This window comes from Choloepus didactylus, chromosome 10, assembly GCF_015220235.1.
Source record: "Choloepus didactylus isolate mChoDid1 chromosome 10, mChoDid1.pri, whole genome shotgun sequence".
Taxonomy (NCBI): domain Eukaryota; kingdom Metazoa; phylum Chordata; class Mammalia; order Pilosa; family Megalonychidae; genus Choloepus; species Choloepus didactylus.
In genome coordinates, this window is record NC_051316.1 from 67,578,189 (window position 1) to 67,596,872 (window position 18,684).

The 18,684-nt window shown below is 41.0% G+C and overlaps 1 protein-coding gene across 3 annotated transcripts in view; it reads left to right on the forward strand.

Annotated features, from left to right (window-relative positions):
• Positions 1–18,684, forward strand: part of ADAMTSL1 (ADAMTS like 1) — a 433,636-nt gene that overhangs the window by 372,977 nt on the left and 41,975 nt on the right. For all 3 annotated transcript variants that reach the window (XM_037797567.1, XM_037797569.1, XM_037797568.1), the window contains 3 exons: positions 1,222–1,350; positions 7,979–8,158; positions 11,714–11,848. In XM_037797567.1, the coding sequence (XP_037653495.1) occupies positions 1,222–1,350; positions 7,979–8,158; positions 11,714–11,848 (444 nt within the window). The remainder of the gene's footprint in view (positions 1–1,221; positions 1,351–7,978; positions 8,159–11,713; positions 11,849–18,684) is intronic.

Here is an 18,684-nt window from a genome sequence, read left to right on the forward strand (position 1 = left end):
ACTCTCAAAATTCAGCAGTGAAAATACAGACAATCCAATTAGGAAATGTACAAATGATATGAAGAGACATTTCACCAAAGAGTGTATATAGACAAATAAGCACATGAAAAGATGTTCAACATCATTAGCCATTAGGGAAGTACAAATTCACAGTGCGATATTATGATACATCTATCAGAATGAATGGCTAAAATAAAAAACAATGACAACACCCAAAGTTGGCGGGGATGCAGAGAAACTGCATCACTCATACACTGCTGGTGGGAATTTAAATTGCATAGCCACTCTGGAAAATGTTTTGGCAGTTTCTTAAAACTAAACATGTAACTACCATATGACCTAACAACTGCACTCCTGGGCATTTATCCCAGAAAAATGAAGACTTAAGTTTGCATGAAAACCTTAACATAAATGTTTCTACCAGCTTCATTCATAACAGTCAAAATCTAGAACCAATCTACATGTCCTTCAATAGGTGAATGGTAAACAAACCATGGTACATCCACACCATGGACTGCTACTCAGCAACAAAAATGAATGAACAATTTATACATCCAACAACCTGGAAGACTCTAAGAGAATTATTGAGTGAAAAAAAAAGAGCCAGTCATAAAAGGTTATTTATTGTGTGACTATTTATACAACGTTCTTGAACTGATAAAATTATAGAATTGGAGAACAGGTTAGTGGTTGCCAGGGTTTCAGGAGGGAGTGGGACAATGTGAAGGATCTTTGTGGTGATGGAAATGTTCTGTATCTTGACTTTATCAATGCCAATATTCTGATCATGGTATTGTACTCTAGTTTTACAAGATTGGGGAAAACTGCATAAAGAGTATACAGGGGTATTAGTTCTTATAACTCCATGTGACTACAATTATTTCAAAATAAAAAGGTTAACTTTTCTAAAAAGCCCTTTAAAATGTAATGTGCAGAATAATTTGTTAAAGATAAAATGCACACATCATCCCAACTTGTTTTATACTATCCTCAGACTCTTCAGTGCTTGTTCTTTTTCTGACAACTCTGTGGTATGTAGATAGTTGGGTGGGTAGAGGGTTTTTATATTGTGCAATTTAAATTTTTTTCAAAAGAAAGCAGGGTTAGTGGAAAAAGCCTGGGTGTACCAGAAGTTCATTGTTGGTAATTCCATGCTTCAGAGGAATTTCCCAAGTCCACAGCCATTGTCTAATAAAATCTCACACTCCTTCTCATCTTCAGGAAAGCCTCTGGTGAAAACGTCACGATCAACTGTGATCAACACAGAGGAACCTGCAATCACTGTTGATATAGGAAGCACCATCAAAACAGTGAGGGGGGTGAATGTGACAATCAACTGCCAAGTTGCAGGTGAGAAATTCATTCATATATTCATTCATTCACTCAAATATTGATGGAGCTCTGGGCTAGGTTGGGGAATACAAAGATAAATTAGACACAAATCCTACTTTCAGGGATTTGATACTAGGAAAGACAAGGCTTGAGCCTCAGTTACTCTGAAAATGGAAAGTGCTATAAAGTTTAGAGAAGAAAAGATTTATTCTTATTGGGGCAGACGAGGTGGAAGAGGTGTTTTTAATCTCAGCCTTGTACACTGATAGAAGGTGAACATGCAAAGATGGAACAGTGGATGCTCCAAGTGGACAAAAAAAGTGTAAGAAAAATCATGAAAGTAGAAAACCCTCACTGCTGTACAGTGAACAGTAAGTGCTTTAGTCTGGCTGGTGCCCAGAGTTCAGAATTGGTATAGAGGGGCTAAACCTTAGCAAGGTGGATTGTGGCTGGACCATATGAGATTTTGAATGCCTGGTCAAGGACTTTAAAGGCAGATGGAGGGTGACCTAAGGGCACCATGCTTCCAGAAGAGTAAGCCACCAGCAGTATATAAAATGGATTGAAGAAGGTGAAGGCTGAGGTCAGAGAGGCCAGCTAAGAAGTCATCGTAATAGTTCAGAGAAGAGGTAATGGGGGGCCTGAAATCAGGGCATTTATGGTGGGAAGGGAAAGAGTGTATGAACATGAGAGAGATCACAGAGGTAAGACCAGTAGGAACTTGGAGCTTACTCAAATCAGAAGTCGGTGGGAATCACTGAAGAAAATAGCCAGTGCTGTGAAATAGGCATTGCCTCGGGTAGGCCTTGCACACTCAAAGGCCTACAGGGCCAGGAGGTAACAAGGAAGTGGATGGGGAGTAGTGTACAATAGGATTCTTTCAAAAGGTATTTACCTTCAATTTAAAAACAAACAAAAACTGACATAGGGCTGAACAAAGCCCAGCTACTAATTCTCCTTCCCATGGACTGACAGCTGTAATGCTAAAGGGCAGAAGGAACTACTTTTACTTTCCTGCTGTTGGGAACTCTTATGGCTCTCTCCCTACCCTTGGTCATCTCCAACCTGTCTCTAGTCAGGGGATTTAGTGAACTCCTGACTGGTCAGTAGAATTTTCTAAGCCCCAGTAGCTTTGCTGGGGGCATGCGTGGTACTAGTTTGAGCATTAGTGACCCAGGTTCTTATAATAGGTAGGCAAGTCGGGCTCCATAAGAATCTGGTTATATAAGGATTTAATATCAAATTCATTCATTTGGAAAATTTTTATTGAATATCGAATCCTGGTCAGGCCATGGAGACATATGAATAAGACACAACTTTCATGGAGGTCACAATCTTAGAAGGAAAAAAGTTATAAAAATACATAATTATAATACAGTGTGATATGTAGATACCATTGTCATTTTCTTATTATAAAAGAAATATTGGCACATTAGAAAATTTAGAAAACACAGAAAAATTCTTTAAAAATGTCCAAAAAGAAAAAAAACTTGTGCAAAATCCCATTTTCCAAACCCAACCAGAATTGACATTTTAGCATATTTCCTTGATCACTACATTTCATCTTGCTATTTTTGACCCAATAATGAGCACTTGTTTGGGTTTTAAGGAAATTTTAATAACTATATGATAGTCCATCTTAAGAATATTACATAATTTACCGAGACAGTCTTATGTTCTTATATGTTTTAGTTGCTGGCAGTTTTTTACTATTATACATAAGCTTGCATGCTTTTTGTACATGCTTTTAACTTGTAAAAGCAGCCTCACAAACTCTTCCCAATTCTGAAGCATAGAATGTACTAAGCAATGAGTGAGATAGGTATTTTTCTTGCAAAGTATCGATCCACATTGTACCACTCCCATACTTGTTCTCTATTTGAGAAGAGTTCAGAAAACTGAGTAAGGAAATAAAGGGTGGGGGGAAGGGAATCTTTCAGTCAGCGAGAACAGACTTTGCAAAGGGCCTGAGATAGAAAGAAGAAGCTGCATTTGGAGAAATACATATGACCAGTGTGGCTCGAGTATAAAGAACAGAAAAGAAAGTAGCATCTCATGAGGCTGGAGGAGTAGGCAGAGGCCAGGCCTAACATGCTCTCATAAATTATATTACAGATTGAGATTTTCTCCTAAAAGTAAGGGAAGCTTTTGAAGAATTTATTTAGGCAACAAAATTGGCAGAACTGGCGATGCTGAAATAAATAGCTCAGGAGTCAGTGATAGGCAGTATATTAATGTAGGGTAGACTCTGTGACAAGTAGACCCCCAAATGTATAATGGCTCAAACGCAATAGAAGTATATTATTGTTTTCCTGAAGATCCAAGAAGGCTGTTCCCTAGTCAGCTGAAGAGAATCCACCCATGCAGTCACTCAGAGTCCCAGGGTGCTGACGGCTCTGCTCTCTTGAACTCATGCTTCCAAGGTCTCCGTGGTGGTTACTGCCATCCCGTCAACCAGAAAGGGGTAAAACCTTGGGAAGGTTTTTAAGGGCCACACCTGGAAGTAGCACATATCACTCCTGCTCACATTCCCACTGAATCACATGGCCACTCAGCTACAAAGGATGCTAGAAAATACAGCCTCGCTGGGTCCCTAGGATAAAGAAGAAAACAGGCTTTGTGAGCAGCTGTCAGTGCCTCCCACAGTCAGAAGAAGATTAAAAGCCTTCTTTCCAGACTTCCATGGTTCTTTAGAATAATTGCCAGAGCTGACATCTGAGTTAATGTGTCCTTCCTCTTTTTTTCTGCGCCAAGTCACCACCCACCACTGGACCGAAGAGGCTCCCGGAACTTACAGTGTCAAGGTGCATCTTCCAGTGCACTCTCAACTTGAGATGCCGCAGGCTGCCATGGTGCAAGCAGCCTTCCAAACACAGCAAGTGGTCCAGTTAACAATTATATCCTCTCTAGGATTAAAAAAAAACAATATTGTGGCAGAGTCCTGCCTGGCGGCTCAGTGGAGATTAAAGGCACTAATCCTTTTAATCATATCAAGTTACAGCCTTCATGACTGGACTCATTTATTGATCCTTTCAGGCAACAGGGAGAGCATTGTGTTGATCAGATGTGCCACAAAGGAGAAGTAAAGGAAGGCTCTTTTACTTCCCTTTTTTAGACACAAATATTACCAGGGAGTCCAGATCATGGATCCTCTCCAAGTAACTTGTCAACATCATGGCTTTTGACTTTATTCTGTGGTAGATTCCATTTTCCATCATTTTTTCAGATGTTTCTTTTGGTGGAATGTGCTGTGACATCACAATAGGCTGGAAAAAAATAATCTCCCACAACTGACCAAGCTTCTCAACAAGGATAGAGCTACCAAAGCCAGCACATGTGGATTCTAGAAATCTCTTTTCTAACAATCTTGGAGTTACAATTACAGCAGAAAGGCAAATTCTGGGAGTCTAAAGTTTTTGAGGATTTGACAGTTAAGAAATAGGAGTGCCACGATTCCGATTTTCTCTACAGAGGCAGACTTGCGTAGTAGCAGGCAGGAAGTGCCCTGTTAAGATGGGGGTCCTTGACCCCTATTCCCTGCCTAAGGCCCACAGTATTGCATTTGAACCCCTGCCCTGCCCTTTGTGGGTTACGGATTGGCCATGGTGTGGGGAGGAGAGAGTAGGGACTCTTTCTCCCATGCAGTCATTCAGGATCCACACCGATGTGACTTAGGTTTCTTAATCTTTTTTGAGCCCCACTTTTCTCATCTGTAAAATGGAGTTAACAATGGTATCTGTTTCTTGAGATCATCGTGGAAAATAAGTGATTTTGTTTAAAAGTGTTGGGGTATAACAAATGTTCAATGTTATTTCTCCCCATAACATGTTCAGGATAGTTTTGCCTAGATCCTGACCTCGTACACAACCTGATGTACTTTTCTGAATGGCAGTGTTAGGTTTGTGTATCCAGTACATTTTTGAGGGACTCTGGCACAATACAATGTGAGGGCTGATAAAGTTTTCTAAAGCATCATTGTCATCTCTTGGGGAAAAAAAAAAAAAAAAAAAGAAAACAGAGCTCTATGATACCTCACTTCTTTTTCCTCTTCCTTTATTCTGATCATGTTTGTAATACGTTAAAGCTAATCATGGAAGGGCTGGCTGTGGTTCCAAATCATCTCCTTGGTGCCATTCTCTGCCTAAGGCCCACAGTCCCAGACAAGAAACCCCCAAAATGTGGCACCAGCAACAGCTCATCGGTTTGAGTGTTTGATGAGTCTGAGAGATGCTTCCTGATAATATATTCATTACTCCTGCAGAATTTCTCTTCCGTTGCCACTGATGTACCTGCTCACTTGTATGGTTCTGGTTTTACAGAGACTGGAGATTATTTCCTTCCACCCTTTGCTATCCCAAACGTTTCCAGTTCCCATGAGTGTTCAATTCCCCATTCATTGGTCACTACCCTTTTGTTGATGGAACTGAGGCCCCCTTAGTCCAATTCTGTGTCTCTCTTGCTCTCAGAAGCCTTCAGTCCTCTTAGAGATTGTGTGCTTGCTGCCCACAGTTGTCCTCAAAGGAAGATGCCAACAGTGAGTGGTACAGAGAGGACAGGGATGGATACTTGCAGAAAATGGTGTGTAGGATCTCATTTCTCCTTGTGCTTTCAGAAGAGAAACGACTAAGGGTCTTTGTCTTGTACTAACTTTGTAGAGGCCTTCTCCTGAATATGTGGATTTTTAAAAAACCGAACAAAAATTAAAAACAGAGCCCTGGGTCCAAAGCCCAGGCTGGCATGGACGGGCATCACGATGCTCTTGCTCTCCCTAGTGGTGCTGCAATGAAAAATCAGCTTTTCCACGTCTTACCTGCATCTTTGCTCCAGGTGTATTTAGAGATGACCACAGCCTGGCCCCTCTCATGCTCCTGAGCATCAAGTATCATATCATTTGCGCCAAATCAGTGAAGAGGGTACAGAATACAAGTCTCCACCCCCTTTCAGTAGTTCTCTCTCCCCTTCCTCCAGCCAGTTTGCATTGAATTATGATTAGTCTGAATGAAGTATAGAAGGAAGGACAGAGAGTCACTCCTCTGTGTTCCCCATGTCATGGAGAAAAGTCCTACAGATACTTCTACTACCCACCTTAGGTGGTTGCTTCAGGCCTGGAAACCCACAGCTGAGGCAGCATAGCAGCCCGGACACCAGTGAATACAAATGAGGCAGCCCACTGATAGCAAGGGAGCATGAAATCACCCCTACCCACCCTCTGCTCCCAAGAGCTTGGGAACAGCAAGTGCCCTTGGGGATCATAATGAGGTCTGTTGGGCTGGGTGTCACAGAGTAGACTCCTGGTAAAATTTGTTTATCAGATTCAAGGGCAAATAACAGGTACACAGATAAATCCCCAAAGACTCTGTTTCTTCAACAGGAAGCTGGCCAGTAAGGGTAGCACTGCCCTTGCTCCAAGGGCAAAATCCAGCCCTAACTCGGAAAGTACAGGACTAAAGGTCTGCTCTTGTGCTACTCCCAGCCTAGATCCCATTTAACAAGATTTCACATTCTAAACATGCCTTGGATACATGTCCTAGGGTTCTAAGTATATACTCTGAGTTGGGTCAGCACGCTGGATGGTGTAAGGGATGGAGCTGTCTGTTCCATGGATACCTGTCTGCCAGCTCCTCAGTGCTGGTCTCCTCTGGAGCCTCCTATGCAGACCACTTCAGAAGGCTCATCCTCAACTGGGGCCTGCTTACCATTATGGCAATCACAGAGAAACTTCTGGACCCCTTGACCCCAGAGACAAGCACTCCATTCCAGTTCATAGGCACACACTGTCCTCAGCTGCCTCTCACAAACAATAATAAACTTGGATTGTGGAGGAGGCAGAGTGTTTTCTTTTTCTGTCTTTTTTTTCCTGTGGTGCAACTGAAACCACAGTTTTGTGTTCTCTTCATCTAAGAGGATACATTGGCCTCCAAAAGTACAAGCATGTTTTCTACTCATCATGCCACATCTACTAAGGATATAGCCACTTTTGTTTATCTGTAGCTTTTAACTTTTCATAAAAGTGTATTCATACAGAGGAGTGTACATATCATAAAAGCACCAAGTGAACACATTCTGCCAAACCAGCACCCAGATGAAGAAACAAAGCAGTACCAGCAGCCTTTGTCACGACCCCTCCCCGTTCATCCCACTCCCTCACTGAAAGCACAACCTTGATTACTAACAGCATTGATTAATGTTACCAGTTTTTGTTTTTTTCACTTACAAAAATGAAATTAGACAATATGCACTCTTTTGTGTTTGGCTTTTCTTACACAGCATTATGTTTGTCTCATGCAGTGGTAGATCATTCTTTTTTATTGATATATAGGTTTATTCTTATATTTTTATAATGTTTCTGCTAAAGAATTTGGGTACACTTGTTCTATCTTAGCAAGTGCCTTTTACCAACCACTCTGTTTCTCATTTTTTAACTGCTGTCTCTCTTCCTGCCTCATCAGTGTAAGTTTTAAAAGGCAAAAGGCCTGGAGATAACTGAGAGGTCCAAGACATTATTTGGTTTGGCCAAAGGATGGCAGAAGACATCCCAGCAGATGCTTCCTGCAAGGCAGCCACAGTGAGGACCAGCCAAGAGGCTATAAATGCCTCCTGCTTCGCCTGAACGTGTCTGGCTGATGAGTTTATTTTTTCTTCTTAGGTGTGCCTGAAGCTGAAGTCACTTGGTTCAGGAACAAAAGCAACCCAGCCTCCCCTCACCATCTGCATGAGGGCTCCTTGCTGCTCACAAATGTGTCCTCCTCAGACCAGGGCCTGTACTCCTGCCGGGCAGCCAATCTTCACGGAGAACTGACTGAGAACAGCCAGCTGCTGATCCTGGGTAAATGCCTCAAGGCTGGCTGCCCACACCCCCACACCCCCACACCCCATCCACAGTCAGCTCCACTGGGGATGACTCGCTAACCTACCTGCCACCTCCTCTTCTTCCCTGATCCAGTTAGGAACATAAATATTCCTTCACTTTTCCACACATTTGGACCCTCCAGTAGAAGAAACACAGATCTTGGAGTCAGGCAGGCATGAATTTGACCCCTGGCTCTGCCACTTACTAACCTTGGGGAGGTTCTTTAACCTTGCTAAGCCTTAGATGCTGGTCTCTATTTGGAGACATGGAAAGTAAGAATTGTCCACCTCACAGGGGATGGGTGAGCCAAATAGAGGTTATATAGGTAAAGCAATTATTCTTTACTCTTTTCATGTTAAGAACTTCGAGAAAAAAAATTTTCATAGAATTTCAGGAAGTTCATAGTCTTTTCCACCTACAATCCACACATGCCCAACCAAACAAAAGGCTCCTGATTAAAGAGTCTAACATGGTTCCTGGCATAAAATAGATACGTAAAATAACAACTGTCGGAACACCATCTATCACCCCCTGGTGCCCAGTGCTAAACTCAGCTATGTTGCAAGCTATAATCCTTTCTGGAACCTGGGCTAGGGATGCTCTGCTTTTCTTCCCACTGAGTGTAGGAGTTAGTGGGATAGAGTAACAGAGCTTAGTTTTATCTTATTCTTAAAAAAAAAGAAGCCCCAACCATTAGAGCACTTATGCTAGCTTTCTCACAAGTAAGCTATCATTCAAAAGGGGGAAAAAAAGAAAATATGAGAACTATGAATATGTCACACATACATTATGGACTTCCTCAGGGAACAATAATTAAACTTTATGCTTGTATTTTCACAACCCAAATTGCTGATATACCAAGGCATGGCTGCTCTACCCCTGTCCACTCAGATCTCTGAGAGGCCCAAAGGGGTTCTCATCTCACCAGTAGCTGCTTAAACCTCCAGTCACTTAGGAAGTCACAGAAAATCACCTCAGTGAAGAATATCATTTGTTTGTGTTGGATTTCATCTGACCGAGCTGCTAGTGTGGAGCCCAGAGCCCGGGAGGAACCACTCTGAGTTATGCTGCTCACTGAGGGGCTTTCCTCCCTCATAACCCTTCCTTGTTCCCCTCTGCTAACAGAGAACGCTCAGGATGTGTGACTGATACTGGAGCTTTGCCCAAGAAGAGGGTATGTTCTGTGAGCAGGTCTTACAGGAATCCAACTCTGATACGATGTGACTATGAGCATGGTGTCTGAAGAGCATAAAGTCTTCCCCATTTTAATCAATCTTGATGGAAAAATCACTATGTAGACTCAAATTCAGGATTTTTCTTGATGAGATGTCTTGGTTTATTAATCAAAGTTTGTTAATTTTATAGATACTTTGTGGATTTAGAAGTAATGTTTCTGTTTTTTAAAAAAACAGCAAAAATGTTTAATTTTTAAAGGGATGGATTTTGTGTGTAAAGCTGAGATTTCATGCCAAGTTCTGTGATTTAATCTGTAGCATGGAGACTTGAAGTGTAATGGGACAGACTTTCATTCATTTATTTATGCAGTTATTAGAAGAATGTTCATTGAGAGTTGTCTCTAAATCCCCTGTGGGCTGGCCACTGGTAGAACTTTAGGAGAAATACCTCCAGTATCTCCCCTGGCCAGCTGTCCCCCACCTTGGAGAATTTACAGTTTCTCTGGGAAGATACAATGGACATGCACTAAAAACGAAAAACACCGTAGAAGCCAAGGTCATTGGGAAGGGCAAACATTCGACCTAAGGAGATCTCATCGTTTAGAAAATAGCATATAGCTCCCCCTTTTTGCTCTTAGGTAGTAAATAAGTAAATGCTTCTTGAGTTTCAAGAAAGAATTTTAAAGAGGAAGGGAGGAAGAGAGGAGAGCTTTAAATAAACTGCCACCGTCAATTCCTAAAATCATAGAATTTCAGAGTAGATGAGATCTTGGAAAGAAACTTCATTTTATAGAAGAGGGAACTAAGGCTCAGGGAGATTAAGTGACTTGCCCAAGTTAGTTAAATTGCAGAGGCACAGCTCAAACTGAGGGCTCACAAACCCCAAGCCTGATGTTTGACCCTACAGCATAATGAAAAGAATATTGTAAAATTATATTTCACACACACACACATATATATGTATGCATGTGTGTGTCTGTGTCATGTTCACAGTCACACCATATTAGAGGTGGAATACTGTCAGAACCGGCTCACAGAACGTACACCCTTTATTGGCAGAGCTACGGTCCTGCTACACATCCTAGGCTTTCATCTCCCTTAGCAGAAGGTGACAAGAACGGGTTATTAGGAAGGAAGACCCCCTCAGTAAGCACTGTAACTCAGTGTGGGGCAGTAGTTCCTCCTGGGTTCTGGGCTTCTTTCTCCCCCCCCCCCCCCAGTCCCCCACAGCACACACACACACACATGTGTATATACTGAAACTTATCGATGTTTTCTGTATGCGATGGACTTTTGTAGTCAAAGGCAGAAATAGACAGAAGGTATGTTTCTGAAGTAGACTTAAGCACCACCATGACTTATTTACCGCCACCCCTAACAAGTGCCTAAGCACCAGGCACATAGTAGGCCCTCTCTGAACACTTGTTGAAATGACCATCAATTACAAAAGCAACACTCTTGCTTCTCCTAACATTCCAACAAGTGTTCTGGAGAAAAGGGGGGGAGCATGAGTTGCAGTGCTTCAGGAGATGCAGAAGGAGGGGGGGAAGAGAGTCTGCTTCTTTTCCAGCAGAATCTGGAATCATTCCACCACCAGGTTCAGTAGGTGCCTGCCTCCTTACTATCCAGTGGAAAGAATAAATGGGATCCTCTGTAGTTCCCATTTGTCACATTTAGCCCGGGTTAACTGTGACTCCTAATGATTTCAGCCCTGAGTCTGCATAAGATTTTGAAAAACGTAGCAACCCATAGCAACCTTTTCTTCTTGTCCTGCTTATCTGGGTCCTACTTGGGCCTGAAAATCAAGAGTACAAAGCAAATTAATTCATCACCTTCACAACTGCATTTTTTTCCTTTAAAGAAAACTCAACTCATAGGATCCTTTTAAATAAGAAATTCCTCTGGTGTATCTTTATCTATGGGGACAATAGCAAAGTGCCTCCCTCTTAAGAATGTTATATTAAATGAAAATGGTATTAAAACTACGTAGCGTAAGACTTACCATTCAGTAAATGCTAAAGAAGTCTTGAATTTTTTAAGACGGTGTCTATATAGTATGATTTAATTTACTTACAAATTTATAGGGACCCTCTGGTGCTATAATATAAAGTGGTATAAAGTAAAGAATTCCTGAAATTCATGTGGCTGGTTCTTAGTACTAACCTCGTTATTTCAGGCATCAGATATGTATGACATTTAGGCCCTCAATATGAGAAGGATGTCCCCTCTCTAGTAAAATGCCTTTAAAAGACAGAAATAATAGCACCTATCCTACACACAGGCACACATATGCACATACTCCCACATGCCTACCTATGCTCTAATCTTCCTGATTCAATATCTGCCTTCTTTACAGATCCCCCCCAAGTCCCCACGCAGTTGGAAGACATCAGGGCCTTGCTTTCAGCCACTGGACCAAACCTTCCTTCAGTGCTGACATCTCCTCTGGGAACGCAGCTGGTCCTCGATCCTGGGAATTCCGCTCTCCTCAGTGAGTCCAACCCTCTGCAACACTGGGCAGCAGTCCAGGACTGGACAGGATTTATGGATGGGTGACTGCTTGCAGGTGGGAGGGAGGCAGCAGTGGGGGGTGGCTAACAGGAAATCACTAAACTGCCTGCAGAATCCAGACTCACCAGTGGAAATTTGGCCGACTTTCCATATGAGGTGAATACAGCTCTTAGTCTGGACTCTAGCTTATCTAGATCCAACCTGGCTCCTTTCTGAGTCCTCTCAGGCTGATGTCACAGTCCAGGTCCTCTCAATCAGGTTTACTCACTGAGCTGTAAGAAAGACACAGCCCTAAAGAAGAGCTCCAGGATCTCCCCTGGCCAGCTGTCCCCGGGACTCTCCTGTGACCTCCTCCCACTTAACTAGACCAAGAGACAACTTCCAAGGACACAGCTGCAGTATCAGCAGCCCCCTAAGCCAGACACTTCTATTTAGACCAGCCTTCTGTAGGAAGAACCTAAAATCAATCCAGACAGACTCCTCACGGCAAATGTTTAAATGATTTACCAGGTACAACCTCCTTGGCTCTGTCACTGGGAACCTTCACCAAATTATTACCTGCATGGCTGATGCCCTCTGGTTGCAGGGAGTTGTGCACAGACATCCAGTCCCTGGGCCCTCACACCAGAGTCACAGAGATGCCACATGCCTATCATGGTCTCTGGAGATGGTAAAGATAGAGGAGAATTCTGACTTCGAAAGGCCTCAAAAAAGAATACACCTACAAAATGGGGTAACCCTTCATGCTCACTGTCTATGGCCCCAAGTGTAGGAAATGTTAGCCAGAATTTTTCCCTTGGCTTAAATTTTAAATTTTATCTTCTCCCCACCTACTAGCAAAGAGCAGGAAACTCATGGGTCCAGTTTTCATTATCATCTGAAATTAGCAAAACATGCTTACAACTCATCAGCAGACAGAAGAAGTTTCTGATGTCTCTCATTCTCATCTGGGTAAAAATAAGACCCAGAGATAGTAACAAATAGCCCTATTGTGTTTACCCTAACTTATAGAAGCTTGACACAGAATTTTCCCTTACCACGTTCATAGAAGTTCAAATTGCATATTACCTTTGGCTTACAAATGGTGAACTTATTCTAGATTAAATATGTATGTTGTAAACTTTTTAATTTTAAATTCATCACTGAGATAAATTATCATAGCAGTTAATCATAGCCCTGTTGCTAGCAGGGTGTGCAGCAATTGCTTATTTTCTCCAAATTCACTGGCTCTTTTGGACCACTGAAGTGCCATTCAGCATGCTGGAAAAGTTAACCTGCTTTCATTTTTCCATGATAGCTTCACTTTCTTTCCCCCTTAATCTGGAATAATATTTTGTCTCATTTTAGGTATAGGCAATAAGAATTTATTGTGCTTTATGCTGTTGCATTCCATTGCTAGTTTATGGTGCTTTGTAACCTTACACTTGTAACAGTTAAGAGACACCTTTATGCCCCAGTCCACAGCCAGACTGCTCCATTTGAATGAGACAGTGAGTCATTATTCATAAAGTCCCTGAAAGGACCTGCCTGGGTACAGTGGACTTTTGTGGTGAATGTCAGTGTCTTGCCAGTGCTAAAGAACTAGGAGAGATCTGCATGGAATTGTGCAGATGACTTAGGGACTAATGGCAAGTATCAGGACCCTGAAAAAAGTAGGTCATTTGAGACAGACTGGGATTAAATAGAAAGTGAGGGAAATAGACATTAAGAAGATGCTATGAACCCAGAGATAAAAGGTGCTGGATATGTAGCAGGTATCTGTTCATGAACAGTTGTAAAATCCACTTCGTTAAGACTGATGAAGATGCAGCTAAACTGGGATAGAAACTAGGCCAGCCTCTGCCAGACCTTGGCTACTCAAATTTAGCTCAGACCTTCACCCCAAAAATTCTAATGCCCTCCCTCCTTCTTGAGCCTCCCCAGCTAGTGACATCCTGATCCATTCTTGGCCAGTTGTTCCCATTTGGACCACTCCCATCCCTGGCTCCTATAAGCGACCCATTCATACCACAGCATGTGCTCTGAGTGCAAAAAATAGACTTCTGCGGAGGTTTGTTGTGGGTTACTGAGAAATTGGAATGGTAAGCGGGGTCAAATTATGGAGGGTCTTTAATACTAGACTAAGGAGGTAGATTTACTATGTGGGAAATGGGACAAACCTTTAAAGCGTTTTTAATTAGAATGATATAGTAAAATAATGTTTGAGAAGAATTACTCTGATATTCTGTAGGAATAATTGGTAGTGGAAGAGATTTAATGAAGAAACCCTATTTTGAGGATAACAGATTATCTAGAGCAGGATGGAAATATATCGTAAAATTACCGTTAATTGCCCTTCCCACAGCCAAGGCAGCCACTCTAATCGATCATGACACCTTCTTCACTCAGCCCAGACACTGCCGTGGAATTCATGTTAACCTTCCCTCCAAGCAGCTATTACCAAATGACGGCAGTTGATATGTAGAATAACCTATTTGCAAAATGGGTTGTGAGATTCCAGTGTATTTCTCCCATCTAACATGTTAGCTGGCTGCAACAGATCCAGAAAACTGCCTGGTGCAGTGGCACAGGGACAGTCCCTCATGATCTCTATTCTCATGTTTTCATAGGAGGAATGGGAGGAAGGAGAGTTTGGGTTTTGAAAGCCACACTTCAGAGCTTACTCTTCTCCATTAAGGGCTGAGTGATGAAGATTCCCAGAAGGAATATCTCCTGTTTATCAGACACTGTTTTACTTGCAACAGTGCTACATCTTTCAAGCAGGAATGTTAATTGAGCAACACATGCATGGTACCCTCTGATCCTCACTTTCCATGACTGTAAAATGAAGACGTGAAATTAGTGAGTCCCTTGGTGTTCTTGCACACTCTTTGACTATATGATTTGGATGTGGAAAATGCCCAGCAGAGGCTCGCCTTTTCAGGATGGACCCAACCTAATAGGCCATTGTCCTAGGCAAAACAGGTGCTAATTTTTTATAGCTGTCCTCTCTGCAGGGTGGCCTAAACTCTGCCAACTGCTCTGGAGGTCAAGGCCAGTGCCATGCTACCGACTTTGGTGGTCCAAGCTCAGGCAGTCCTCTACAGGGCTCTGTTTTTAGAGCAGCATCCTCCTTGCAGCAGCTAAGGCTTTCTGCAGCCTTCTGGTAAATATTGGTTTTGGCCACTAAGGCCCAAGACAAATATTCCCCACAGTATCATCTATAGCGCATTAACACTGATTTAAAAAAAAAATAACTTTTATTAGAGTTTTTATTATAATAGCAATACGTCTTCCTTATAGAACAATTAAAAATAGGAGCAAAAAGAAGAAACTGAAAAGTATCTATAATTACCCAAAACTGAAATAACCAGTGCCATACCTTTTTCCTAGATATTAGTATACCTATTATACATCTTTGTCTGAAATGAACTGTACTCTATATACTACATTTAACTTTTTTCACTTAATTGATATATAACAAATATCTTTCCTTGTCTCTAAATATTCTTCTACATTTTCATTTTTGATAGCTACATTGGTAGGAAGTACCATATCTTATTAAATCAGTTCTCTAATGTTGGACATTTAAGTTCTGTGCACTCTTCTACTGTTATTTTTAAAATGATATGATGAATATTCTTATTTCTGGATCCTTGTGAACATCCCTATTTACTTAGGATCAATTCCTAGAAGTGGGATTATTGTGTCAAAAGCTTTGTATATTTTTAATTTTTTGCTATATGTTGTCAAATTGCCCTCCAAAAAAGTTTTACACATTTATAGACCAACCGGTACTATGTGAGAATTACTATTTCTCCTCAAATCTAATCAACACTAGGTATGATCAGTAGTTTTACAGTTAGCATTTTAATTGGTGAATACACAGTAGTATAAAATATAATACTAAAAATGGTATAAATACATTTTCATATGCATTCCTTTGTGTGGTTTTCAAAAATTTTGATTTTTAATATGATTATCAATCATTCATATTCTTTTATGAGTTGCCTATTTAGGTCCTTTGTTCATTTTTTGATAGGTATTTGTCTTTTTTTATTGCTTTGTAAGGTACAGATGCATTTGACATATAAGTTTTTTAACAGCTTTATAGAGATAATTTACATGCACTGTTATAAAGTCTACAGTTTAATGTTTTGATATATGTACACACACACACACACACACATCTGTGAAACCATGACCACAGTCAAAATAATGAACCATCCATCTTCCCAAAAGTTACCTTGTGCCCCTTTGTAATGGTTTTCTTGCACCCCTGCCCCCACCCCCACCCCCAATTCCCAACTCCAGACAATCAGTGATCTGCTTTCTCTCACTATATATTAGATCGCATTTTCTTAAATTTTATGTAAAGGCAGTCATACTTTGGTGGGGGGGGCTGGTCTACTTTTATTCAGCATAATTATTTTGAGATTCATCTGTTTTGTATCATGTATCAATAATGCATTCCTTTTTATTGTTGAGTAGTATTCCACTGTATCAGTATACTACTGTTTGTTTAATCATTTACCTGTTGAGGGACAGGATGGTTGGTTTTGGTTTCAGTCCATTACAAATAAAGCTGCTATGGATATTCATATACCAAGTCTTTGTATGGACATATACCTTCATTTTTCTTGCTTAAACACCTAGGAATGAAATGACTGAATAATATATATGGAAAGTTTATGTTTAACATTTTCAGAAACAGCCAAACTGTATTCCAAATGATTGTACTACTTTACATTCCTACCGGCAGTGTATGAAAGTTCTGGTTCATCCACATCATCACCAACACCATAGTCTTTAATTTAAATACCCTGATAGGTGTGTAGCCGTTTCTCATTGTGGCTTTAATTTGCATTTTCCTAATAACTAATAGTGTTGAGCATCTTTTCATGTGTTTTGTTTGCTATCCTGATTTCTTCTTTAGTGAAATCTCTGTTCACATTTTTTGCCCTATTTTTTAAATTGGGTTGTTTATTAATACTGAGTTTTGAGACTTCTTTATATATTTTAAATGCAACTCTCTATCAGATATGATTTGCAAATATTTTTGTCACATTCACTGGATTGTCTTTTCATTCTCTTGATAGTTTCCTTAAAAGCAGAAGATTTTAATTTTAATGAAAGTCCAACTCATTTATTTTTACTTTATGGATCATTCTTTGGGTGTTGTATTTAAGAAATATTTGCCCACCCCAAGGTCACAAAGATGTTCTCCATGTTTTCTTCTAGAAGTTTTATAGTTTTTTGTTTTACATTTAGGTCTATTATTTTGAGTTACTCATTTTGAGTTAATTTTTGAATTTGGTGTGAGGTATGGATTGAGGTTCATTTTCATGCGCATGGATACCCAGCTTTTCCAGTACCATTTGTTAAAAAGATCATCCTTTCTCCACTAAATTGCCCTTGCACATTTTTGGAAAATCAGTTGCCCATCTCTGTATGAGTCTATTTTGAGATTCGTTACTCCATTCCATTGATGTGTTTGTCTATCTTTATACCAATACTGTACTCTATCCAACGGCCTATGAATCACGAGGTTTTCAATCTGGCTGGTGGGAAGAGGTTCTGTTCCATTCCCTTCCCCATGTGAGTGCCAGGCACTCGTGCCTCTAATCTTTCAGGTGATTCTTCCCCTTGCCTCAGGTAGTTTCCTCACATGTATGCACTGATCTGCAGTCTGCTGGATCCACAGTGGGGGGAAATTAACTGCAGATTTCTGGAGTTTTCTCTCTCTCAGCAGCTCTCTCCTCACTGGTACCATGTTCTGTGAACCCTAGCTACCTTGGTCTCCCTGTACTTTCAGCTCCCTCTCCTCTACTCAGTTTGTCCATGGGTCTCCATCTGTATTCCTACTCCCTGAGCTGCAGTCTGGAAACTCAAGCCAGGCAGTCATAAGGCTCACCTTGTTTGTTTCCCACCTCTCAGGGATCCCTGTCCTGCATTGCTGATGTCCATTGTCTCAAACCATTTCATTATATACTGTCTACACTTTTGTACTGGTTTAGGTGGAAGGGTAAATTCAGTCTCTGTCTCCTTCTTGGCCAGAATGGGAAGTAATATCTGTGACATATATGCATATAAATGTATATGTATTTACATATATAAATACATATATATGGCCATGTCTTAAATATTTTTTCCTTGACCAAACTGATACCCAAATTTAAGAACCCTGTTCCAGAATTGTTATAGAGTCTCTCTTAAGGATATTCTAGTGCATGGGTTGGCAAACTATGGCCCAGGAGCTCATGACTTGTTTTTATAAATAAGGTTTTATTGGAATTCAATCACACCCATTCCTTTACCTACATATTGTCTATGGCTGCTTTTGCACTACAGTAGCAGAGTTGAGTACTTGCAACAGAGACTGAATGGCCCACAGTCTAAAGTATTTCCCATCTGGACCTTTATGGAAAATGTTTGCTGACCCCTGATACAGCCCACCCACCTCATTATGTGGAAAGGATACTGCATCTATGGTGGTAGTGACTGTCCCACGATCACACATCTCTTTCTCAAGATCACACTCTTTCCATTGTATCATGGTGTCCTTTTTTTCCCTGACACTGGGTTAGATTTTCTCAATGAGATAAAATAGCCTGGATGGGGGAAAACCTAACTTAACAGAACCAGAAGACAGGAAACTTATGTTCTGAAGGCCCTGGATTTTTGTCAGAATTGGACAGCTTCAGGTGCCTTTTGTAACAATTATACGTGGCTTATGAAAAGCAGTTCAGTACCTTTCTCAGCATGTCATTTAGGTTCAGAACCTGTTAGTGTCTTACAGAATATACACATAGGTTTGGCCTGCCTCCTGTACGTAGT